At 41.4% G+C, this 27,437-nt stretch overlaps 2 protein-coding genes across 3 annotated transcripts in view; both read left to right on the top strand.

Moving 5' to 3' along the window:
- Positions 1-17,477, top strand: part of LOC132894053 (serine protease HTRA1A-like) — a 58,580-nt gene extending 41,103 nt beyond the window's left edge. Inside the window, exons 4-9 of the mRNA XM_060933289.1 lie at positions 8,843-9,037; positions 9,318-9,350; positions 11,401-11,515; positions 11,633-11,690; positions 12,090-12,185; positions 16,860-17,477. Coding sequence (XP_060789272.1) covers positions 8,843-9,037; positions 9,318-9,350; positions 11,401-11,515; positions 11,633-11,690; positions 12,090-12,185; positions 16,860-17,028 — 666 coding nt within the window. The 3' untranslated portion in view covers positions 17,029-17,477. The remainder of the gene's footprint in view (positions 1-8,842; positions 9,038-9,317; positions 9,351-11,400; positions 11,516-11,632; positions 11,691-12,089; positions 12,186-16,859) is intronic.
- A 1,844-nt stretch (positions 17,478-19,321) lies between these two features.
- wapla (WAPL cohesin release factor a) overlaps positions 19,322-27,437 on the top strand; it is a 44,558-nt gene continuing 36,442 nt past the window's right edge. The window contains exons 1-3 of one of the 2 annotated variants that reach the window (XM_060933288.1): positions 19,322-19,533; positions 21,469-21,587; positions 26,641-26,987. In XM_060933288.1, the coding sequence (XP_060789271.1) occupies positions 26,663-26,987 (325 nt within the window). In that variant the 5' untranslated portion in view covers positions 19,322-19,533; positions 21,469-21,587; positions 26,641-26,662. The remainder of the gene's footprint in view (positions 19,534-21,468; positions 21,588-26,640; positions 26,988-27,437) is intronic. The other variant, XM_060933286.1, reaches the window with a different exon arrangement.

Here is a 27,437-nt window from a genome sequence, read left to right as displayed (position 1 = left end):
CCCCTTTGAAAAGTAACATTTTAAACAATATCTCAATGAACACAAACAATTTCCAAAATGGTGACAAGACAAAGTTTAATATAACATCTGTTTAACTTATAACGTGAAAGTAAGGTTAATAATATAAACTTAGATTACACATTTTTTTCAGTTTTACTCAAATTAGGGTGGTGCAAAAATGAGTACACCCCACAACAAAAACTACTCCATCTAGTACTTTGTATGGCCTCCATGATTTTTAATGACAGCACTGAGTCTTCTAGGCATGGAATGAACAAGTTGGCGACATTTTGCAACATCAATCTTTTTCCATTCTTCAACAATGACCTCTTTTAGTGACTGGATGCTGGATGGAGAGTGATGCTCAACTGGTCTCTTCAGAATTCTCCATAGGTGTTCGACTGGGTTCAGATCAGGAGACAGACTTGGCCACTGAATCACTTTCACCTTGTTCTTCTTCAGAAATCCAACAGTGGCCTTAGATGTGTGTTTCGTCATGTTGGAAAAGTGTACGACGACTAAGGGCACGGAGTGATGGTAGCATCTTCTCTTTCAGTATAGAGCAATACGTCTGTGAATTCATGATGCCATCAATGAAATGCAGCTCCCCGACACCAGCAGCACTCATGTAGCCCCACATAAGGACACTGCCACCACCATGTTTCACTGTAGGCACCAGGCATTTTTCTTTGTATTCCTCACCTTTGTGACGCCATACAGTTTTGAAGCCATCAGTTCCAAAAACATTCATCTTGGTCTCATCACACCAGAGTACAGAGTCCCAGTAGTCTTCATCTTTGTCAGCATGGGCCCTGGCAAACTCTAGGCGGGCTTTTTTGTGCCTGGGCTTTAGGAGAGGCTTTTTTCATGGACGGCATCCATGCATGCCATTCCTCTGCAGTGTACGCCGTATTGTGTCACGGGAAATAGTCACCCCAGTTTGGCTTTTTACTTCTTTAGATAACTGCAGTGAACTTGCATGCCGATTTTCTTCAACCCTTCTCATCAGAAGACGCTCCTGTCGAGGTGTTAACTTCCGTGGATGACCTGGACGTCTCTGTGAGATGGTTGCAGTTCCATCTTTCTTAAATTTTTGTACCACTTTTGCGACAGTATTCTGACTGATAAGTAAAGCTTTGCTGATCTTCTTGTAGCCTTCACCTTTGTGGTGTAAATAAATTATTTTCTTTGGGGAATTCTGAAGAGACAAGTTGAGCATCACTCTCCATCCAGCATCCAGTCACTAAAAGAGGTCGTTGTTGAAGAATGGAAAAAGATTGATGTTGCAAAATGTCACCAACTTGTTCATTCCATGCCTAGAAGACTTGGTGCTGTCATTAAAAATCATGGAGGCCATACAAAGTACTAGATGTAGTAGTTTTTGTTGTGGGGTGTACTCATTTTTGCACCACCCTAATTTGAGTAAAACTGAAAAATGTGTAATCTAAGTTTATATTATTAACCTTACTTTCATGTTATAAGTTAAACAGATGTTATATTAAACTTTGTCTTGTCAACATTTTGGAAATTGTTTGTGTTCATTGAGATATTGTTTAAAATGTTACTTTTCAAAGGGGGTGTACTCATTTACGCTCAGCACTGTATGTAATATACACAACTAAATATTGTGCTAATAAAATACTTGCAACTGAAATAGAAGTATAAATAGAAATATTGTCCCAGGTAGTGAATGTTATTACACAGCATGACATAAATAATCCCATGTCCCAACAGCTAGCCGCTGTGTTCGGGGATCAGGTCGTCGAGGCCCCTGCCTTCGACTGCCGCCCAATCCACATTGCACCAGCCCCCTACGGCTACCTCTGTGGGTGGTGAACCCACAGGAGGTCGGGCCCACGTCACCGCTTTGGGCTGAGCCTGGCCACCAAGCGCTCGCATACGAGCCCCAACCCCGGGCCTGGCTCCAGGGTGGGGCTCCGGCTGCGCCATATCGGGCGACGTTATGGTCCTTGATAGACTGTTATCCATAAGGGGTTTTGGTGAACTGCTCTTAGTCTGGCCTGTCACCTAGGAGCTGTCTGCCTTGAGAAACCCTAACAGGGGCGTAATGCCCCCGTCAACATACAGTGGGGCAAAAAAGTATTTAGTCAGTCACAAATTGTGCAAGTTCTCCCACTTAAAAAGATGAGAGAGGCCTGTAATTTTCATCATAGGTATACCTCAACTATGAGAGACAAAATGAGAAAAAAAAATCCAGAAAATCACATTGTCTGATTTTTAAAGAATTTATTTGCAAATTATGGTGGAAAATAAGTATTTGGTCAATAACAAAAGTTCATCTCAATACTTTGTTATATACCCTTTGTTGGCAATGACAGAGGTCAAACGTTTTCTATAAGTCTTCACAAGGTTTTCACACACTGTTGCTGGTATTTTGGCCCATTCCTCCATGCAGATCTCCTCTAGAGCAGTGATGTTTTGGAGCTGTCGCTGGGCAACACGGACTTTCAACTCCCTCCAAAGATTTTCTATGGGGTTGAGATCTGGAGACTGGCTAGGCCACTCCAGGACCTTGAAATGCTTCTTACGAAGCCACTCCTTCGTTGCCCGGGCGGTGTGTTTGGGATCATTGTCATGCTGAAAGACCCAGCCACGTTTCATCTTCAATGGCCTTGCTGATGGAAGGAGGTTTTCACTCAAAATCTCACGATACATGGCCCCATTCATTCTTTCCTTTACATGGATCAGTCGTCCTGGTCCCTTTGCAGAAAAACAGCCCCAAAGCATGATGTTTCCACCCCCATGCTTCACAGTAGGTATGGTGTTCTTTGGATGCAACTCAGCATTCTTTCTCCTCCAAACATGACAAGTTGAGTTTTTACCAAAAAGTTCTATTTCGGTTTCATCTGACCATATGACATTCTCCCAATCCTCTTCTGGATCATCCAAATGCTCTCTAGCAAACTTCAGACGGGCCTGGACATGTACTGGCTTAAGCAGGGGGACACGTCTGGCACTGCAGAATTTGAGTCCCTGGCGGCGTAGTGTGTTACTGATGGTAGCCTTTGTTACTTTGGTCCCAGCTCTCTGCAGGTCATTCACTAGGTCCCCCCGTGTGGTTCTGGGATTTTTGCTCACTGTTCTTGTGACCATTTTGACCCCATGGGGTGAGATCTTGCGTGGAGCCCCAGATCGAGGGAGATTATCAGTGGTCTTGTATGTCTTCCATTTTCTAATAATTGCTCCCACAGTTGATTTCTTCACACCAAGCTGCTTACCTATTGCAGATTCAGTCTTCCCAGCCTGGTGCAGGTCTACAATTTTGTTTCTGGTGTCCTTTGACAGCTCTTTGGTCTTGGCCATAGTGGAGTTTGGAGTGTGACTGTTTGAGGTTGTGGACAGGTGTCTTTTATACTGATAACGAGTTCAAACAGGTGCCATTAATACAGGTAACGAGTGGAGGACAGAGAAGCCTCTTAAAGAAGTTACAGGTCTGTGAGAGTCAGAAATCTTGCTTGTTTGTAGGTGACCAAATACTTATTTTACCGAGGAATTTACCAATTAATTCATTAAAAATCCTACAATGTGATTTCCTGGATTCTTTCCCCCCATTCTGTCTCTCATAGTTGAAGTGTACCTATGATGAAAATTACAGGCCTCTCTCATCTTTTTAAGTGGGAGAACTTGCACAATTGGTGGCTGACAAAATACTTTTTTGCCCCACTGTAGCTCCTAGGATCATTCAAGCACATAAACCCCTCCACCACAATAAGGTGGCAGTTCTAGGAGGGGCTCCAGGGTACTGGAGAGGAGAATTCATCCAATAGTCGAACCTCGGATCCAGGAGGAACAATGCAGTTTTCGTCCTGGTCACGGAACACTGGACCAGCTCTATACCCTTCATAGGGTGCTCAAGGGTTCATGGGAGTTTGCCCAACCAGTTCACATGTGCTTTGTGGATTTGGAGAAGGCATTTGACCATGTCCCTTGTGGTATTCTGTGGGGGGTGCTTCGGGAGTATGGGGTTCGGGGCTCTTTGCTAAGGGCTGTCCGGTCCCTGGACGAACGGAGCAGGAGTCTGGTTCGCATTGCCAGCAGTAAGTCAGACCTGTTCCCAGTGCATTTTGGACTCCAGCAGGGCTGCCCTTTGTCACCGGTTCTGTTCATAATTTTTATGGACAGAATTTCTAGGCGCAGCCAGGGGCCGGAAGGAATCCTGTTTGGGAACCACAGGATTTCATCTCTGCTTTTTGCAGATGATGTTGTCCTGTTGGCTTCTGCAAACCAGGACCTTCAGCATGCACTGGTGGTTTGCAGTCGAGTGTGAATCAGCTGGGATGAGAATCAGCACCTCCAAATCCAAGGCCATGGTTCTCGACCGGAAAAGGGTGGCTTGCCCTCTCCAGGTTGGTGGAGAAGGCCTACCTCAAGTGGAGGAGTTTAAGTATCTCGGCATCTTGTTCACGAGTGAGGGAAGGATGGAGCGTGAGATCGACAGGCGGATCGGTGCAGCCTCCGCAGTGATGCGGTTGCTTTACCGGTCCGTTGTGGTGAAGAAGGAGCTGAGCCAAAAGGCGAAGCTCTCGATTTACCGGTCAATCTACATTCTGACTCTCACCTATGGTCATGAGCTTTGGGTAATGACCGAAAGAACAAGATCACGGATACAAGCGGCCAAAATGAGTTTCCTTCGCAGGGTGGCTGGGCGCTCCCTTAGGGTGAGAAGCACAGTCACTCGGGAGGAGCTCGGAGTAGAGCCGCTGCTCCTCCACATCGAGAGGAATCAGCTGAGGTGGCTCGGGCATCTCTTTCGGATGCCTCCTGGACGCCTCCCTAAGGAGGTGTTCCAGGCATGTCCCCCCGGGAGGAGGCCCCGGGGAAGACCCAGGACACACTGGAGGGACTATGTCTCTCGGCTGGCCTGGGAACGCCTCGGTGTTCTTCCCGAGGAGCTGGCCAAGGTGTCTGGGGAGAGGGAAGTTTGGGCTTCCATGCTCAGACTGCTGCCTCCGCAACCCGGCCCCGGATAAGCGGAAGAAGATGAGATGAGACATAAATAATAATAATAATAATAATAAAAATAATGCAGATGGAATGTGTGTAAAGTTACAAAAAATGAGAAAAAAACCCACCGGCTATGAACATAATTACACTCGCAATATAAGAGTGAGACTGACATAAGAATAATACTCGTAAAGGATATTGTACTGAATAGTGATGTTATTGCACAGCATGAGGAGATGATGGTGATGAGATGGGAGTAAAGTGACCAAAAGATGATGGTGACACTGAAAATAGTGCGACGTTACGCCACGCTGGTGCTGAAGAGTCTGGCAGCAGTTGGGATGAAGGACCTGTGGTAGCGTTTCCAGGAAAAATAATCAGTGTTGTTTCAGGAGATATTGCACCACCCGGTCATGGATTATTTTCCTGTAACAGCGGCGGTTTATTCCTCATTTATTTGTCAGTCAACCATTTTGCTTCATCCAGAACTTCAATAAGGGGCAAGTCACTGCAGAGCAAGTGCTGTAGAGTCAGCGCCGAGCCAGAGACAGAAAATTAGAGGAATAATGAATAATTCACACATCATACAGCTGCAATCAGACAAAATATCTCTCTCTCTCCTCTCGCTCTGAATCTCTCTCTCTCTATTTGTTTTCTCTCTCTCTCTCTCTCTCCCTGAATCTCTCTCTCTTTTCTCTCTTTCTGTTTTCTCTCTCCTCTCACTCTGAATCTCTCTCCATTTTCTCTTTTCTCTCTCTGTTTTGTGTTTCTCTCTCTGTTCTCTCTCTCTCTTTATCTCTGTTTTCTTTCTCTATTTGTTTTCTCTGTGTTCTCTCTCTTCTCTCTCTTTTTTCTCTCTTATTTTCTCTTTTTCTGTGTGTGTTTTCTCTCTCTGTGTGTATTTGTTTTGCGTTTTCTCTATTTGTTTTCTGTGTGCTCTCTCTATTTGTTTTCTCTCTTCTCTGTTTTTTCTCTTTATTTTCTCTATTTGTTTTCTGTGTGTTCTCTCTCTGTATTTGTTTTGTGTGTTTTCTCTCTCTCTCTATTTGTTCTCTCTCTTCTCTCTCTCTGTTTTTCTCTCTATATATTTTTTCTGTTTTCTCTCCCTCTTCTCTCTCTCTGTGTTTTTTTTCTCTATTTGTTTTCTCTGCGTGTGTTTTCTCTCTCTGTTCTCTCTCTCTCTGTATTTGTTTTCTCTGTGTGTGTTCTCTTTCTCTCTCTCTGAATCCCTCTCTCTCTCTTTCTCTCTCACACACGCACACAGATTTATAAAAACGTTTCATGTCCTCCCTTTGCTCTCACATTTTCTTTCTGATCTAACTTCAGAGGAATTTTATTGTAAAACACTTTATGGAGAAAATTCCTCCATCGTTCACATGCTTTAAGGCAAATTAGGGGTCTGGGGGGGTTGGGGCGGGGGGGTCTCCCATCAGGAAAATTTTGAAAATGTCATTTTTTTGGTCTAATCTGGCAACTTCTGGAGGTGCAGTTGAGCCTTAAACAGAAATGAAAGAAAGCATTAATTTTAAGTGTGAATTATATTTTATTAGGCATTCAATACAAATTTTTTCTTTGCAGGAGGCTGAGGGTCTTCATCATCAGTCTGCCGTGGTGTCTTGGCAGAACTTTGCTTTCCCGATGGTTTCTTCTACTAAAACATATATAAAAACATTGCTTAGTAATACAGGGTTGGACTTAAAGCAATCCCCATTGGGAAAATACTCTACAAAATCATAAAGGACTCCATTTTTGAAAGACCATGGAGTCCAGGGACTCGAAAATCTGAAAGTCTTCATCAAACCCTGTACCTTCTGCAGGGACAAAATCTTGCTGTATTTGAATATTAATCAAAAGCAACATAGTACATCTTTCACAGACAGAATACTCACTGTTACTGTGAAATTTAGTTATAAATTCCTTTTTGATCAAAGGATTAGTGTTTTTCGCGACCCGATATTTCATCTAGATTATAACGTAATAAATACAGATGTCACAAAAACCTATATATAGCATATATATTGCAGTACACAGGCACTTAGTGGGGCACGGTGGTGTAGTGGTTAGCGCTGTCGCCTCACAGCAAGAAGGTCCGGGTTCGAGCCCCGTGGCCGGCGAGGGCCTTTCTGTGCGGAGTTTGCATGTTCTCCCCGTGTCCGCGTGGGTTTCCTCCGGGTGCTCCGGTTTCCCCCACAGTCCAAAGACATGCAGGTTAGGTTAACTGGTGACTCTAAATTGAGCGTAGGTGTGAATGTGAGTGTGAATGGTTGTCTGTGTCTATGTGTCAGCCCTGTGATGACCTGGCGACTTGTCCAGGGTGTACCCCGCCTTTCGCCCGTAGTCAGCTGGGATAGACTCCAGCTTGCCTGCTACCCTGTAGAACAGGATAAAGCGGCTAGAGATAATGAGATGAGATGAGGTACTTAGCGGTCACATTAAAAAAAAAAGTTTTACCTCCAAATAACCTAAACTACGTCTGACAGATTTTATCCTGTTTACGGTGAGCGTTCCCACTGCAAAAGAGAAACCAAAAGAGTGAAAATGATTATCATGCCGTTACCATGGGAACAGTATTTTATGAATGCGCAAGTGGGCACTCAGCACGCCGACTCTGGTGTGACTGAGGAAGGTGACAAGTTTATGTTTCATTTAATTTAAAAACTACAATATTATTTGGCAGTGGGCACATAGGAAAGTTTAAAGTGTCTGTCAATATGTTTATCATGCTTGTGCGATTTAAAAACTCGCAAAAATATTTCTCTCAATCCATGACCTACTCATTCTAAACCTGCCGAGCTTCACCAGCGAAGCTCTCAAAACTCGTAGTATTTTGCTTCCATTCAAGTCTCATTTCGAAGTCTGACCAATAAGAACACTACATTTTTTGGCGGTAAATTTCATTATTATCATTATCTCTAGCCGCTTTATCCTGTTCTACAGGGTCGCAGGCAAGCTGGAGCCTATCCCAGCTGACTACGGGCGAAAGGCGGGGTACACCCTGGACAAGTCGCCAGATCATCACAGGGCTGACACATAGACACAGACAAACATTCACACTCACATTCACACCTACGCTCAATTTAGAGTCACCAGTTAACCTAACCTGCATGTCTTTGGACTGTGGGGGAAACCGGAGCACCCGGAGGAAACCCACGCGGACACGGGGAGAACATGCAAACTCCGCACAGAAAGGCCCTCGCCGGCCACGGGGATCGAACCCGGACCCTCTTGCTGTGAGGCGACAGCGCTAACCACTACACCACCGTGCCACCCCGTGGTAAATTTTATTTTCTCAATTTAACTTCCATATATGGAAAGCATGCACGCTGGGTACGCTGACCACTGATTGTCAACGAAAATGTCCACAGAAATGCACAAAATTATTTCACAAAAATGACAAAATTTCAAAAAATTTGGGTTAACACGGGTTGGTATAAAATTTATAGGCCGTGTTTGGGGATTTATGGCTGGTTTTATTTTTTTTTTTGAGAATTGGCCGTGAAAAACATGGCTGCACGGCTTGCTAGCTAAGCCTATGCTGTGAGACAGAACAAGCAATCAGACTTTGTCAACAACAAAAAAAAGTACACACACACACACACACACACACACACACACACACACACACATTAAATTACCATCATCATCAGTACTTAGATCTCCGAATTATTAATCAATAAAACACTGTGTGTCATGCTGTTATAGGAAAGTAATGAGTGATGGGTTGGTGTGATGACATGTTCCTCCTGACTGTTATAATCCCAAACTTGTTTGTTTTCCTAGAACAGCACATCCCCATGATGCTTATAGATTGTGACTGTGAAGGAACACAAATGCTCCTCGCTAAGGCGAATTCCTGGTGTCACTTCCTGTCCCACAGAGTAAACTTCCTGTGATGAGTCTGGGCCAATCAGCTGATCTGAGGCCAGGTGAGTTCGTGGTGGCCATCGGGAGCCCGTTCTCACTCCAGCACACCGTGACGACGGGGATCGTCAGCACCACGCAGAGGGGAGGGAAAGAGCTCGGGCTCCGCAACTCTGACATGGACTACATCCAGACTGACGCCATCATCAACGTAAACACGCAAATATTTTTACCTGCCTCAACACACGTCACTCATTCATTCAGTCATTTTTTAAAATACGTAGTGAAATTTTAAAACGCGAGCTAGCTAAGCTTTAGTAGCTAAAGTGAAGTTTTCCTAGTAACCATGACAACGGGATGCTTACTTCAGCCTAATTTTTTTTTTTTTAAACTGGACTAAACAGTACATTATCGCAGGGAATGTTCACTGTCGTGCCCTTAGCACGTGGTTTTCACACAGACAGGAGCTAAATTGTTTGTCTTTTTCACAGTACGGAAACTCAGGAGGACCTCTGGTTAATCTGGTAAGAATTTCTCAGAGTTTGTTTATTTTATTACAAATAATGACTTTCACATGCCGTTCCAGTTTATACACATGATTGTCTGACTCTTGCTCTTCCAAACAGACTGACATTTATCACAGACAGACAGTTCGCACATCGAAACAGATGGACAGATAATTACCTCAGACAATGATCATAGACAGACAAGCAAACAAGTAACAGACAGACAGTCAGGTATCACAGAAAGACCTGTATCATCACATACAGACAGACAGAGTGAAAAACATTTCCAGACAGGAAGACAGACGTAGACAGTCAGACAGCTATCCCAGACAAAAGGATAACACAGAGAGAGTTATCACAAACAGATAGGCTGAAATGATAAAAGACAGTTAAAGACAGACAGTTAGCACAGAAAGATATCACAGACAGCACAGAAAGAGACAGTCATTGCAGATGGACAGACAAGTATCACAGACAGTTAAGACAGACAGACAGTTATCTCAGATGGACAAACAAACAATGATCACAGACAGTTAGGACAGACAGACTGACAAGTATCACAGACAGTTAGGACAGACAGTTATAACAGATGGACTGACAAGTATCACAGACAGTTAGGACAGACAGACAGTTATGACAGACAGACTGACAGGTATCACAGACAGTTAGGACAGACAGTTATAACAGATGGACTGACAAGTATCACAGACAGTTAGGACAGACAGACAGTTATGACAGACAGACTGACAGGTATCACAGACAGTTAGGACAGACAGTTATAACAGCTGGACTGACAAGTATCACAGACAGTTAGGACAGACAGACTGACAAGTATCACAAATGGTTAGGACAGACAGACAGTTATCGCAGATGGACAAACAAGTATCACAGACAGTTATCACAGATGGACTGACAAGTATCACAGACAGTTAGGACAGACAGTTCTCGCAGACAGACTGACAAGTATCACAGACAGTTAGGACAGACAGACAGTTCTCGCAGACAGACTGACAAGTATCACAGACAGTTAGGACAGACAGTTCTCGCAGACAGACTGACAAGTATCACAGACAGTTAGGACAGACAGACAGTTCTCGCAGACAGACTGACAAGTATCACAGACAGTTAGGACAGACAGACAGTTCTCGCAGACAGACTGACAAGTATCACAGACAGTTAGGACAGACAGACAGTTCTCGCAGACAGACTGACAAGTATCACAGACAGTTAGGACAGACAGACAGTTCTCGCAGACAGACTGACAAGTATCACAGACAGTTAGGACAGACAGACAGTTCTCGCAGACAGACTGACAAGTATCACAGACAGTTAGGACAGACAGACAGTTCTCGCAGACAGACTTACAAGTATCACAGACAGTTAGGACAGACAGACAGTTCTCGCAGACAGACTTACAAGTATCACAGACAGTTAGGACAGACAGACAGTTCTTGCAGACAGACTAACAGTTAGGACAGGCAGTCAGTTATCATAAATGGACAAATACGTGTCACAGGCAGACGGACAGAAAAACACATCTCAGAAAGACAGACAACTTAGAAATGCAGTAAGAAACACACCTGAGATTACAAATTGAGAATTATTCCAGACAGAAAGACATCATAGAGAGACAAGTCTCAGTAACAGATATCACAGACAGACAGACAGATATCACAGAGAGCCCAGAAAGACAGACAGTCCATCCACAGACAGTTTTCATGGGCTGACAGGTAGCTTTTGTAGACAGAGAGACAGTTATCACAGACAGACAGAAAAGTATCAGAAAATGACAGCTATGAGAGACAGACAGACAGGTATCACAGAAAGACAGACAGTTTAGAAATGCAGTCAGAAACATGACTTCAGATTTAGAGGAAAAACTTACATAAGAAATCTGGAAATGAGGAACAGGTGACGCTAATGAGTAAACAAGAACAATAAGTTACGACCATATAAGGAAACTTCAGAGTCTGGAAGATGAAAACAGGTGTGGAGCGTATGGAAGGCCAAATGGGTCAGAATTTCATTCTGTGCATGAATATATAATGAAGTGTATTGTGATCTACAGGACGGTGAAGTGATCGGAATAAACACTCTGAAAGTGACCGCAGGAATCTCTTTCGCCATTCCATCAGACAAGATCAAAGAATTCCTCACCGAGTCCTACGACAGACAGGCCAGAGGTCACAAAGTCATAAACACGTGCTCCAGATGATCGGAAAACTAAATGTTTTTTTATCAAGAATGTGGTTTATTTGATCAGTAAAGTGGAATGAATTGGGTCGTTCGGTGTTTTACAGGTCGAGTAACAGCGAAGAAGAAATACATCGGTATTCGGATGATGTCACTGACGCCTGAGTGAGTGGATAAGCAGCGTTATTTTTTTAAAACATGAAAATGAACTTTGTTTGAATATCTGATCAACATATTCACACGCTAGCACATGTACACACACGGTATCACAGGACGGCCTCCTGGTGATTTTCGGTCATTTTTGGGAATTCCATAATTCCAGTTTCATGTTATTTTTTTTTTACCCAAATAGTACGTTACAGTCGCCATACACTACTTCAGTTAGCAAGCAATATTAGCTACATAAGTATTACAGAGTCCACATCCCAAATCACACGCTTCTGTACTAAACTGCATTTTGTATTCTATATTATTTTGTGGTACTTTAGCAGTGTGTGATTTGGGACGCAGCATATCGGAGCACTGGGATCTTGTTAGCGTAACGTGATGCTAATCTCTCCTCAGGCTGGTGAAGGAGCTGAAAGAGAAGCTGGGTGAATTTCCTGACGTCACGTCTGGTGCTTATGTGGTTGAGGTCATCTCCAAAACTCCAGCAGCAGTGTGAGTGATGAAAACTCGACAACTCCCATAATGCCGAGCTGCTTCACAGCGTTAATACGTGTTACTGAACTTTAACTAGCGTTAAAGTTGAACTAGCATGAGTTTAATTAGCAGTCAGAGTTTCACTAAACTTCTTCAGTTTTCCTAATATTGAGAGTAAAGCAAATATTTAAAGTTTTGCCGATGTTCAGAATTAAGCTTTTGCTAATCTATATTTTTGCTGATGTTGAGTTTTGCTAATTTATAATTTTTTTACAATGATTATCAGAGAAATTTGTTAATATTCAAAGTTATTTAGGATATTTAGGTTTGAGCTAATTTTTGATTTTGCTAACATGTCGAGATTTGCTAATATGAATAGCTTTGCGAATTGGATATTTCGGTTTGAATATTTAGGTTTTTGTGAATTTACAGTTTTGTTAATATGTACAGTTTTGCTAATGTTCAGAGTGTAGCTAATATTTAAGTTTTTGCTAATTTTTTGCAAATGTTTGATTTGTGAATATGTAAACCTTTTTTAATATTTATGTTTTTGATCATTTTCAGATTGCTAATGGTAGTGTTTTGCTAATATATAGCCTGTATTTTTCTTAATTTTGCTAATGTTCAGAGTTTAGCTAATACACTGCAGCCCCGCTATAACGAACTCCTTGGGGGACATCCACATAGTTCGTTCTACTGAAAAGTTTGTAATACTGAAATGGAGCCACTTGTCATGCCCAGAGGTATCCACAAATGCAGACCTACTGTACACAAACGGTCTGCACCAGCTCCCAGAAAGAAAAAAAAAAACTTGCCTGTCAATGTTCAAGCGATTTATATCATCTCCGCTGCCCAGAATTTGCTGCAAATTCAATTATTCCACCACGAAATTGTCTTCAATTCATGACGGGAAGCGACGCCATATTTCTTGATTGATTCTCATGCTCTGATTGGCTGAGCTGGACCACGTGACCACGCCGTATAGTTATGTTACACCATGTAGTTATGTTACAAAGCCAGGCAGAGTACTACAGAGGGTCACTGAGAAAGCCAAGCACACACACATCTGGAGGGAAATTTCACACAGGTTTTGTACGTATTGTACAGGGAAATGGTTAGTAATTTATTAGCTGAGAATGTACCAGAAGCCACCAGAAGGCATGTAAATTTCAAAATGTTCTGGGGTGGAGCACGCCCCCAGATCCTTCTAGCATTAGCGCAGTGGCTTTGCCGCTGCAAATTCCATAGCCGCCTACTACTTTTTTTTAAGCCGGCTATTTCAGATTTTCTGGAGAACCCTGCACACCAAACACTCACTCTTACGAAAAACAAGACCGACTGTGTTTCATTTATATTTACGCTTTATTCATTCACTGACATATTTATGAAGTAAAGGAAATGAGTCCCACTTGCCGTCATTTGTTTGCTACAGCTTCTTTTTTATCAGCCTGTTGAAGTCTCGGAGCTCTTTTTCTTTAAAAGTTGAAATTGAAATTTTCGGGACACCGTATTCCTTAGACAAATTCGTTGCTTTCTCACCATGCTTTACATGCTCCAGGATATGACGTTTGTCACAGCAGCACACCTCAAACTGCTGCTCACGTACATGCGAGGGGCACCATTAGGACTAATTGCCATGCATCTGTTCCAGATTAAAGCACAATCACAGCGTGCACTGATAACAACTCTCACTACACCCGGACTTTGTGAGGTATACCTACTGTACCCGGTATCTCCCATTACCAAGCCTTTTTGTCGCACTGTGTCGATATTCTGGTTTCCGACCCTGCTTTGTATTTTGATTTTTGCTCTTTGTCGCCGCCTTTGATCTCCTGTCTGTGTCTCGCCTGACCATCGCCTTTTTATCTGATCACTGATCAGATTGGATCTGTTTTCCAGTGTGTTTTTAAATAAAACTCTTCCTGTGAGTCTATCCTGACCATTCGCCTGCATTTACTGACCGATGGAGATGATGTTACGTTTACCAGTAACCATGGCAACAGTGCTTACGGAGTTAAAACATGAGTAAAACTACTTTTAGCTCATTAAATAAAGTCCTGTTAAGGGATTTTTTGAAGTTTTCGATAATTGTTTGTGATCGACATCTAAGTGTGGTTCATTAAGCCTTTGTTTATGGCATTAACACATATTGTTAACGTGACTGCGGACTTGATTACTGATTGTTTGTCTCTGAGGGAAGAGGAGCGCATGGTTCAGGGATTTTTTTTTTTTTTTTGAAGACTCCGACTCATTGTCATTAAAGGCGGGGACATGAGCTTGAGTTGTTAGATGTGAAAGTTCATAGTAAAAGAGTTCGTTCTCAGAGTTTGGTTGACCAGAATAGTATTTTGATTTTTGCTAATCAGTTTTACTAGTCTGTAGAACTTTGCGAATATCAAGAGGTTTTCTAATATTTAGAGTTTTTATCATTTACAGCTTCACTTTGGATTGTTTTGCTAATCTTTAAAGTTCTTAACTTGTTAACAGAGAGAAATACTTCCGATGTAGCTTCACACAAGAAGGTCCAAAGCTCAGTGTTGCCCCTTTTCCACCAAAGCAGTTCCAGGGCTGGTTCGGGGCCAGTGCTTAGTTTGGAACCGGGTTTTCTGTTTCCACTGACAAAGAACCGGCTCTGGGGCCAGAAAAACCGGTTCCAGGCTAGCACCAACTCTCTGCTGGGCCACAGGAAAGAACCGCTTACGTCAGCGGGGGGGCGGAGTTGTTAAGACCAACAACAATAACAAGACCGCGAAAGATCGCCATTTTTAAGTGACGAGAAGCAGCAGCTGTACAAACGCGAAGTCATCCATTATTATTATTATTGTTGTTGTTGCTGCTGCTTCTTCCGCGTTGTTTTTGCTTTGATATTCGCGCCAAGGTTTATGCAAACGTAGCGACGTAACTGACATATACAGCGACGTAATGATGTATACAACGACGTAACTGACGTATACAGCGACGTAATGACGTGGCTTCCCTTAGCACCGCAAGCTATGGAAAAGCAAACTGGTTCTCAGCTGGCTCGCAAGTTGAACGAGTTGTGAACCAGCACCGGCCCCGAACCAGCCCTGGAACTGATTTGGTGGAAAAGGGGTATGTGTGGCTAACTGAGGAGCATTTTAATTAGCTAACTTGCTAACCAGCTGCTAACCAGCCATCAGTGCAATGGACAGATAGCATGAATACATGCTCGTGCTTTAGGCGATGAGATGTTTACGTTGCTCCTGTTTACGTGAATCTGTCATTATGAAAAAGGAATCGGGATCAGATTAGTGCAGTGCTGAAGTAACAGAAGTGCCCTTAAACTGAGGGTTAGTGGGTAAGAGTGGGTTAAATGCAGGATTGGAACACAGCCAGTGGAGTTTTTATTGGCTTCAGACTACATGAGGGATGTTGTCTTTGGCTCTGCTGCATGGCACGTTTCACATTTTTATTACACCCCTACCTCAGTAGTGCGCGCGCACACACACACACACAGACTCTCTGACCCACATTTATTCATCCTTAAAAAATCCTCTAGCTCAGTATTTTGTGACCACAATTTACAACTTGTGTGTGTGTGTGTGTGTGTGTGTGTGTGTGTGTGTGTGTGTGTGTGTACAGCATTTTACTTCTTTAGGGTTTATTATCCTTGATCCTTTTTCACTTAAGTTATAAAACCTCAGACCACAGGATCATACTGAACTCCAGTGTACACCATAAGCAGAATAAAGTGTGTGTGTGTGTGTGTGTGTGTGTGTGTGTGTGTGTACAATGAGGCTGTCACGAACCTCACCAAGTCAAGTCAAGACAAGTGAAGAGGGTTTTATTGTCATTCCTCTCTGTGTCTCAGATAAACAGGAAGGAATGAAATGACCCGCATTTCTTCAGGATGAATAAACCGACATGGCGTCTCTCAGCAGCAGGAAACCCGGCGTCCCTTTAAAACACTTCCACTGCACTCGATATCCACACACCTCACTGGCACACAGACACCTGTTAAATCTGGAACACTGACGCCACACTTCACTGATCTGAGGAGAAAATACACCAGTGAGCATAACATGAACTACAGACGAACGTGGAGGCGGCCATGTTTATAACAAACAAACGATAGGACGGTCACAATGCTTCAGGAAATCAGTGACAAACACCAGTTTTAAACATATCTCTCTCTTTCTCTGTCTGTCTGTCTCTGTCTCTCTGTTGCTTTCTCTGTCTCTCTGTCTGTCTTTCTCTGTCTGTCTGTGTCTATTTCTCTGTCTGTGTCTCTCTCTCTGTCTGTCTTTCTCTGTGCATCTCTCTCTGTCTGTGTCTCTCTCTCTGCTTGTCTGTCTGTCTGTCTCTCTCTCTCTGTGTCTCTTTCTCTCTGTCTGTCTGTCTCTTTCTGTCTCTTTCTCTCTCGTCTGTCTGTCTCTCTCCCTGTCTCTCTCTCTGTATCTGTCTCTCTTTCTCTCTCTTTCTGTCTGTCTGTCTCTCTCTCTGTCTATTTCTCTGTCTGTGTGTCTCTCTGTCTTTCTCTCTCTGTGTCTGTCTGTCTCTCTCTCACTGTCTTTCTCTGTGTCTCTCTCTGCTTGTCTGTCTGTCTCTCTTTCTGTCTCTTTCTCTCTTGTCTGTCTTTCTCTCTGTCTCTCTTTCTCTGTATCTTTCTCTCTTGTCTGTCTGTGTCTCTTTCTCTGTCTCTCTCTCGTCTGTCTGTGTCTCTCTCTGTAGAGGCGGAGTTAAGGAGAATGACATCATCATTTCGGTGAACGGGGTGCGGATTTCCTCTGCTGCTGATGTCAGTGCTGTGATTAACTCACACACTGTGCTGCACATCATCGTTCGCCGTGGGAATGAAGACATCCCCCTCACTGTTGTTCCCATGGAGATTGACCCTTGACCTCGACTCTCCACCCGTCTGTGGTTTGGTGGTCTGAGGCCAATTAGTGACAGCCTTCTAATGATTGACAGGGTGAAGCTCCGCCTTAAAGTGCATGTTGATGGAGATTTACATGTATATTTTTTAGACTTTATTTTATAGGGTTTTTTTGTTAAAAGTGTTGAATTATAATATTATTATTGTTTACAGTTTACAAAACAAGCCTCTGGTTACTTTAGTCATTGTTGTGTTTTTTAGGTTGGTTTTATTTTCATAAAGATAAATGGAATATTAATCAAAGAAGAAGAATTCTCAGCCTGAGCACACGGACAAAATATTAAGAACATATGAAGAACCTTTGCTGGATTTTATACCAGGTTTGTAAAATAAGCAGAATTTTTGCTGTATGAGGTTTAGGGCTTTTAAATCTTTTTTTTAAAAAGGTGTATTTAAATATTTTGCTTATTATTCTGCGTATTAAAAAAGTAAAATACTGTGATGTGTTGTGGCTTCTTTTAACAACAACAACAATAATAATAATAATAATAATCTAAACTTGTGTCGTGCAAACACTTTTCCAGGTCAGATGTCCAGAAAGCAGTATTTATTTTGCAATTAATTGATTGGTTGATTGATTAGTGAACTTATCTATCTATCTATCTATCTCATCTCATTATCTGTAGCCGCTTTATCCTGTTCTCCAGGGTCGCAGGCGAGCTGGATCCTATCCCAGCTGACTACGGGCGAAAGGCGGGGTTCACCCTGGACAAGTCGCCAGGTCATCACAGGGCTGACACATAGACACAGACAACCATTCACACTCACATTCACACCTACGCTCAATTTAGAGTCACCAGTTAACCTAACCTGCATGTCTTTGGACTGTGGGGGAAACCGGAGCACCCGGAGGAAACCCACGCGGACACGGGGAGAACATGCAAACTCCGCACAGAAAGGCCCTCGCCGGCCCCGGGGCTCGAACCCAGGACCTTCTTGCTGTGAGGCGACAGCGCTAATGGTTAAATATAATTAATAAAATAGAAAAATTCTTGTCTTAACATACAAGTAATGGAAGGATTTTTATTAAAATATATTTATAGAAAAATTGAGATGTCATTTATCATGTTATTTGTTTTCGGTTGGTAACCTTTCTGCTCTATTTTTACAGGATTTTACAGACTGTATCTGAGCTACAGAGCAAACACTGTCTGAGCCAGAAACATGAGATTATTATTCGGTCATAACAACAATGAGGTCAACAAATCAAAAAGCCTCTATTTTTGATGCTGAGTAAACTTGATTTTTTTTTCTAACTGATCAGTTTTCTTTAGACAACACTGACATCTAGCGGTCACAATCAGAACTGCACTATTACACTAGAGCTGGTCACTGAAACTCATTTTTATTGCACTTTAATCCATTTAAAAACAGCTCGAAGTCCTCTAAAGTAAATATGACAAACGAAACAAAATTTTAAAAATAAAGAAGGAAATGGTAGGGTTTTACCTGAGCTTTCTTCAATAATAAAGTTACAGTTACAATAAAATAACATGGACAACAAATAAAAATAGACATTTCTCCTCTTTCATTTTTAATCTTTGGAATAAGACATGACTGAATTATTTCATCAGGTGGTTTGAGATGTTCTAAAACTCTTAAGTTGTGTTTAATTTATTTTTTCTTTAGTCCCGAAAAATAAATTAATAATAATAAGAAGAAAGCGTGTTTAGAAATTGAAATTTAGTGTAAATTTTGGCAAAACAGCATTTACTGTTACACATTCAGCCAATTTTAATCATTAACAGTCTGGAATTAAGAAAGTTTTGCTTTTTGAAAAATATGCAAGATGTAATCCTAAACAACAACAAAACATATTTATTTCATTTTAATTTAAATAACCTACATTTATTATTAGTGTTTACTGAGACTGAAAAACTGCCGCTGAGGATTTTTTTTCTTAATTTCTAGTGCCGAAATTTTAATATCTTTGTCATCAGCTATCGTTGATTTTTGTCGTGTAGTTTATAGAGAACTACAAATCCCATAGAGCAACAGTTCCCGCTAACCAATTAGACGCCTCTCTCGCATCCGGGTTTCCGCCTCCACAGGCCAAAACTGGCTCTACAGGAAATGAAGTTAGCGCTTTAATATTTTTAATTTGCCAAATAAACAACAATAACTTGTTTATTCAGCTATATAGATTGTTCTGTTGGATAGATAATACCGAATAAACGATAATTCAGTAAAAATAATCTAAAAGTAATGTTTAGGTGAATTGTATATCCGGTTTCTCATAAGACCGGAAGAGGCGGGGTTTATTTTTCATGGCGCATCATAGTCAAGCGGAACAGCTTATAAACATAATGATAAATAATAATATTTAAAATAAATATAATATATAATTTTGTATTTGTTTTATTCTTGTGAGTTTTGTATATATTTATTTTTTATTTAATTTATTTTGGCTGGAAGCTCGCGCGTGTGTTTGAGCGGATTAGCCGGTTAGCACACAGCAGCAGGCCGCAGGTGAGATACCTCAGTGCTTTAATATCTGCCATTTTATTATTTTTTATTTTAATTACAAAAATTATTTTTACAGAAATAAACAAAATAAACACTGTTTTGTTTTTGCATTTTGTTTCACGTTATGTCCTGAGTGTAAACATGAGATAAAACAGCAGTTCTGGATAACTATAAGCTAATGCTATTAGCTCATGCTAAAGCTAAGCAAACAGTTCATTCGGTTATCATCGAGATAAAAAAAAATAATAAATTATATATATAATATTTATTTTTATGCACAATTAACTATGCAGTTTGTTGCTATGTTTGTAATGTGTTTGTGTATTAATGTGTAGCTTTAATGTGCTAATATGTAATTTATAAATCTGCATATTTAATTTCCCTAAAATTGATTTTGTTTAAATAATTTTGAATAATTTAGTGATTGATTAAAAAAAGTAACTCAGTAATCTTAAGCATTAAAGTGAGTTACAGCTTATTTTTTCATTATTTTGTATTTTGGCTTTATATCAGAACTCCCAGGCTCAGTGTGTTGGGATTTATGCACTCTGACCAAAAGTATGTGCCCCCTGACACTTGATCTGTTTTTTTCCTCAAACTGTTCACCCAGAGCTGAAGGCGCACAGTTGTGTAGAATGTCTCTGTAAGCTGTAGTGTTAGAGTTTCCCTTCACTGGATCTAAGACTACGTTCAGACTGCACCCTGAAACGACCCATATCCAATTTTTTTGCCCATATGCGACCTGTATCCGATTTGTTATTGACACTCTGAACGACACAGATCCGATTTTTTCACATGCGACCCAGGCCGCTTGGATATGTGGTCCTAAATCCGATGCATATCCGATATTTTCACATGCGACTGCAGTCTGACCGGACAGGTCGCATTCATGCGACCTACACATCATCAACAAGAGACAAACGTCACTATTCTGCGTTGGCTAATCCCGCCTCTTTGGTGGAAAACAACAACATTTGTACAGTTTTCAGAATTTAAATAGACTTTTATAGAATTGATCAAGCTAATGGTGGATTTGGTAGGGACCTGGATGTTGATCTGTTAGCCTGATTAAATAAAACAGTTTCTATAACTGATTTATAACTTAAACCATCCTGTATTACAAGATTATAAGATTGTTCTGGAAATTTCCACTAATTTGACACCTTCGGTCTCATTAGTCTGCTGCCCACATTAATCAGATTATTGTGTGAGTTCCGCCGCCGCCGCCACAAAAACCACATCGCCAGGTCTCGCCTCATCTCCATCGCAAACTGCACTGGTGTTTCTGCACCTTGAGCCAGCGCTGAGAGAAGCTGCAGAATTCAGCTGGCTATAAACAACCTAAATAAATATTTATAAAAATGTAGAAAAAGTTTATTAATATGATGAAATAAATATGTGCAAATTATTAAGCCTGAATTAAGAGTTTGGTAATACAGCGGCCGCATCCCAAATGACTGCCTACTGAAGCTCGAGTGCACTATATAGAGTTTAAAAATCCATTACTTCCTAGTAACATGTAGTGCACTTATGTAGAAATTAGAGAGACATTTAGGAGTCAACCCTCGTTACCAGGCTACACGTTTTCATTTCAGTTCAGAAACAAAAACACACACGAGACCTCACACTTTAACACCAACCAGATAATTAAACAAACAAACAAAAGAAATCATTAAACTTGAAGAGTGCGCTTTTTTTTTGTTTACATATTACGTAGATGTGCTTATTACGTGTCAATTTGCGCATGCGGGACACTTTTGGGTCGTTTTCCGTTCATATTGGAGATCGCATACAAGTCTCATATAATTGGTAATGTGAACGGCCTAACAAAAAAATCGGATTTCACAACAAATCGGATATGGGTCGTTTCAGGTTGCAGTCTGAACGTAGTGTTAGAGATCCAAACCTGTTCCAGCATGACGGTGCGTCTGTGCACAGAGCTCCATGGTGTGTTCGGGTTGGAGTAAAGATCTCGAGTGTCCTGCACAGAGTCCTGACTGACCTCAACCCCACTGAACACCTTTGGGATGACCTGGAGCCTCAACATCTCAATATCAGTGTCTGATCTCATTATAAATTATTAATATATTTATTATTTATTTATTTATTTATTTATTTATTTATGGCAGATTCTACCATAACAGAGGCCAGTTAAGTCCCATCTCCTTAAATTGCTGAATTGATTATTTTGATCATTCTATTAAGTTTTTCTAGTAGCATTTGGGGTCTTGGACATTCACAGTAAATTTTAGGACAGTAGTCCTGGTAACTAATTAATAAAAGCCTGACATGACAGACATGCTAAATGACAATAGAAACATATCGGTTTCTATCATCAAAATCTGACAGACAAACTAACGTCTACATCATATTCTGACAGACACTCTAGATGACAATAGCAACAAAACTGTTTCTTACGTTATTAGTCTGACAAATTTAGTAATAATATTAAATACCTCATCACTAGAACCAAATAATAAAATAAAATATTGAAATAAAAAAGATAATTTATTTTCAAAATTGAAATATCAACAATAATTGTCAGAACAGTGACGATAGACACGACTGTGTCACTTTCGCGGGGAAATAACACATTGAAATGGCCTGTCGGCTGAAAGGGTCGCAAGTGGCTCCGATTTATCTCAACTTACGATAGTTTTCCTCCAGAAAAATTTAAATATGAATGCACAAATATATTCTCAATGTTTCTATCGTCAAAAATTTCTATCGTCAGGATAGCTGACTGAAAATCTTACCTTGATTTATTTGATGAAATCTAGCTGTCAGAACTCCAAGTCTTGCCCGGAAGTAAATGTCTGCCGTCACAAAAATCATGCGCAGTAGAATTTCCTCTTTGCATCAGTCAACATGTGCGTGGTGAGGGCTTGAATTTTGCTATCGTCAGGTGCATTTGACTGACAGACTGACGATAGCATTTTTTAAAAATAACTGTGGGCTTCTCTCGTGAACGAAATAGTTTTTTTGCTGTTGATCTATTTCAAGTCTATCTGTTGACACCCAAAAATGATAAAGCCTGCTTCCACACGATAACTACCAAAGATCCATAATGGCTGAGTCTATCGTCAGGTCATCTGACAGAAATTCACTGACGATAGCAACAGGGATAATGAAAGTGATTTTTAAAATGGGAGTTATGTCTGTCAGATATGTCAAAGAAATAGAACTTTATTCTTTAAAAATCTTTTATTGATATACTCAGTGTATTTTTAAATGACGTGCTGTTTTAGAAGACCAAATACCATATTTTCAATCTTGAAAATATTACCTCACTGAAAAAAGGACAAGAAAAATTTCTTATTTTGTGGGCAAGTGATTAATGGATCCAGTTACGGTAGAATCTGCCTTATATAATATTTTATTAATATATTTATCCCAAGTGAGAATACACTCCCCACTGTGTATTTATATTAATAATACATACTTATGTTCACGGTGTTTTCCTTCCCTTTTACTCAACTAGTAAATAGATAGGAATAAAAAGGTTATGGTCGGGATGAGTGAATAATGGTACTGCTGCTTAGTCCGAATGGATTAAAGAGTTAATAATGTCGAGCCCTGCTGAGTGATGTTTTGTTGAGAGCAGAACTCAGCCCTGATATCAATGTTACAGAAATACAGAACGTTAATAATTATATTTGTAAACAGATAATGACATAAATCAGGATCTATACTACAAGGATAAAATGCTCTTATGTTCTTGTTGAACGTCCCATTCCAGATTTATAAGCAGCTCCGCTCTTCTGTGAAAATTTCCACTAGATTTTGGGGCGTGGCTGTGTGGATTAGTGTTCATTCAGTTCAGCTATAAAAGTATTAATGAGATCTCAAATATAATTATTAACATTCTGTATTTCTGTAATATTGATATCAGGGCTGAGTTCTGCTCTCAACAAAACATCACTCAGCAGGGCTCGACATTATTAACTCTTTAATCCATTTGGACTAAGCAGCAGTACCATTATTCACTCATCCCGACCATAACCTTTTTATTCCTATTTACTAGTTGAGTAAAAGGGAAGGAAAACACCGTGAACATAAGTATGTATTATTAATATAAATACACAGTGGGGAGTGTATTCTCACTCGGGATAAACTGATTTTGTCTTGTCATCATGATGAATATGCCTGGTTCAATTAACACGGAAAGAAAATACAAATGCTACTCCATATTCGCCTTCGTATCACTGGATTTAAACTTAAACACGCTTCAGGGTCCTGTGGCTCGCCTCGATCATGTACCTGTACACTGTAAAAAAAAAAAAATAGTTGAGAATACTTGAAATTTCAAGGCAACCGTCTGCATTAAGAATTTTATGTTTTGCCAACAATGTGCCCATGATAATCCAAACTATGATAAAACTGTTATCTTTATTAAGAATTCTTAAGTCAATTTTCAATTCCTCATTCTGCCAACATAGATTTCTCTTTTTGCTGAACAGTGGCATTCACAGTAGTGCAAAAAGGCAATCACAATTTTTTTTTTTTAGATTTTTTTGGGGCTTTTTTCACCTCTATTTGGATAGGACAGCGTAGAGACAGGAAATGAGCGGGAGAGAGAGAGATGGGGAGGGATCGGGAAATGACCTCAGGTCGGAACCGAACCCGGGTCTCCGGATTTATGGTATGGCGCCTTATCCACCTGAGCCACGATGCCCCTGAGGTTATCACAATTTACACAAAATTACAAAACTTCAATATTGAAATAAAGTTTTTAAAACCCACGTCGTGGGTATGGCGTCGTGGCTCAGGTGGCTAAGGCGCCATACCATAAATCCGGGGACCCGGGTTCGATTCCGACCCAAGGTCATTTCCCGATCCCTCCCTGTCCCTTTCATTTCCTGTCTCTACACTGTCCTATCCAAATAAAGGTGAAAAAAGCCCCCCAAAAAAGTCTGATAACCTCAATTGCCTTTTTGTACTACTGTGAATGCCACTGTTCAGCAAAAAGAGAAATCTATGTTGGCAGAATGAGGAATTGAAAATTGACTTAATTAAGAATTCTTAATAAAGATAACAGTTTTATCATAGTTTGGATTATCATGGGCACATCATTGGCAAAACATAAAATTCTTAATGCAGACGGTTGCCTTGAAATTTCAAGTATTCTCAACTATTCTTTTTTTACAGTGTAGAATACATCTCTGCACACAGCATCCAGTCACTGAGCGCAAAAGTCTTTTTCATGCAAGTCTAAGGTCTTTCGGCGCCAGTCTCGGGTTCTTTCATGCCAGGTTCTTTCATCCTTTTGGCGCCCGTATAGGGTCCTTTGGTGCCAGGCTCAGGTCCTTTTAGTGCCAGTCTAGAGTCTTTTAGTCCCAGTCTAGGGTCCTTTTGGTGCCAGGCTCAGGTCCTTTTGGTGCCAGTCTAGACTCTTTTAGTGCCAGTCTGGGTTCCTTTTAGTGCCATGCTCTGGTCCTTTTGGCGCCCATATAGGGTCCTTTGGTGCCAGGCTCAGGTCCTTTTAGTGCCAGTCTGGGGTCCTTTGGCGCCAGTCTAGGGTCCTTTTAGTGCCAGGCTCAGGTCATTTTGGCACCCATATAGGGTCCTTTGGTGCCAGGCTCAGGTCCTTTTAGTCCCAATCTAGGGTCCTTTTGGTGCCAGGCTCAAGGCCTTTTGGTGCCAGTCTAGAATCTTTTAGTGCCAGTCTGGGGTCCTTTGGCACCAATCTAGGGTCCTTTTAGTGCCAGGCTCAGGTCCTTTTGGTGCCAGTCTAGAGTCTTTTAGTGCCAGTCTGGGGTCCTTTAGCACCAGTCTAGGGTCTTTTAGCGCCAGTTTAAGGTCCTTTGGTGCCCATCTAGGGTCCTTTTTGTACCTGTATATGGTCCCTTGGTGCCAGGCTCAGGTCCTTTTAGCACCAGTCTAAGGTCCTTTGGCGCCAGTCTAGAGTCTTTTAGCGCCTGGGTCTTTTGGCGCCAGTTTAGGGTCCTTTCATGCCAGTCCAGAGTCTTTTAGCGCCTGGGTCTTTTGGCACCAGTCTCGGGTCCTTTCATGCCAGTCTCGGGTCCTTTTGGCGCCAGTCAAGGGTTCTTTTTTGCACATGATCACAATAATGATGATAATTTAAAAAATACTCTTCTTGATATCGTAAGGGTTTTATTATTATGATTGTTTTGGGGCGCAAAGCCAAAACTGCTGTCAGTTATTAAACTTTCCTTTTCTGCTGTTCTGCATGTTATGAATCGGTTGTTGACGTGTTATTCCTGAAATGTGGACTGAAAATCCGATTCTTTGGTTTGTTTATGTATATATATTTGTAGGTATGTCATAAGAAATCTCGAATTGTGGTCACCTTCATAGAGAACTTCATTGTCACTCCTGATCAGATCACAAACTCCACTGACAGTCAATCATTTACACGTTTCCCAAAATAATTCTCTGGGGATTGCATCACTTGTCCCGCTTAAATGACAACGTGTGTTTTGCTGAATAAGAGCGAAATCTGATCCTAAAGTTTTAAAGATTATTAAGAGTCCGTTTGATATCACACGTAACTGTGTCTGTATGTATTTGACGAATAAAGCCAGAAAGTGAAGCTGTGCTGACGAGACGACGGGTTAGACAAGAATCAAACATGATCAGATCTTTATCAAAAAGATTAAACGTTCTTAGAAGTGGCGTGAAAGGACCATAAACCCTACACGCACATCACCTGAGGACCTGGTGGCAGATCTTTTCAGAATCTGCAACGCAAGAAAGAAAAATTCCAACATAAAGGTGTCATGGAGTAACGGTCACCTTGCAGTTAAAACTTGCTCACTTCCTGTTTCGTTTCCCTAAAAAACACACACGGCTGTCGTGAGATTTAGCGCGCTACTACAAGGGCAGTGGAAGCCTTTTGTTTATGTACCACCTCTATGCTTGGTGCACTGCAGGGCTGAATCTCAAATGTCTTCCTGTTAGACATCTAGTGTACTACGTAGGGTGTAGTGTGTGAATGTAGGGCGTAGGAAGCGGAATTGTTTTCAGGACTCCACATGTAACGTTACTTTCTGACCTCTCTAGTGCACTTGGTGAGTTAAATCACAGGCTATAAAAAGCACGACTATTTCTTTGTAATTATAGTGATGCCTGTGATCTGTTTACGTGCAGGGAATATGTAACGCGCGTCACCATGACAACCAAGTTCAGCAAGACGTACACGCGGAAGGGCGGCGAGGCGAACTCGAAGTTCGAGGAGGTGTTCGGGAACAGGAAAGCGACGCTTAGCACCAAATGGGGAGAGACGACGTATAAAGCCCAGCTCGGAACCAGACGCCCCGCCCACACCCCTGCCACGCCCGATGCGTCCACGCTGCACAAAAAGCCCCGCCTCGAGCACGACGATGAAGCAGACGACCCGTTCGGCTTCGACAGCGATGATGAGGAGCAGAGCGAGACGTCCCATGGGTCAGAGGCAGAACACAGTAGACAGAACGCAAAGGGCGGAGCTAATGCAGGTAACGCCCAGTTACATGAATAATGTTACTATCAGCTGAGATGTGTAACTACATTCTGGTGAGGAATTGATTGATTAATTAATAACTAACACAGCTCGTCCACGAAAGGGTGTGGCTTCCTTAAAAGTAAAAGCTGTATAAGGTCATCAAGACACGCCCCCTCTCGAGATTAGCAGGAAGACCATCCACCTAAAGGTTTATTCAGGTTTTGTTCACCTGTTTGTGTCTCACCGCTGATCTGTTATGTTCAAGATAAAATTCTCCTTACAGAAGCCGCTCCCATTTTCACTCCTGATCCTAATTTCATCAGTATTCCCGATTACACTTGCTCCAAATCCTATTCCCGTTCCTGATCACTTCCTGTCCCTTTCTTGGGAACCTGCTCCCAATCCCATTTCTGTATTAGATCCTTATTTTGTTTCTGATCCCTCCCCCCCCCCTTTTTTTTTT

The sequence above is a fragment of the Neoarius graeffei genome, chromosome 11 (assembly GCF_027579695.1).
Source record: "Neoarius graeffei isolate fNeoGra1 chromosome 11, fNeoGra1.pri, whole genome shotgun sequence".
NCBI classification, from domain to species: domain Eukaryota; kingdom Metazoa; phylum Chordata; class Actinopteri; order Siluriformes; family Ariidae; genus Neoarius; species Neoarius graeffei.
The sequence above is the reverse complement of the archived record's forward strand: the minus strand, read 5'-3'. Positions and strand labels throughout refer to the sequence as shown.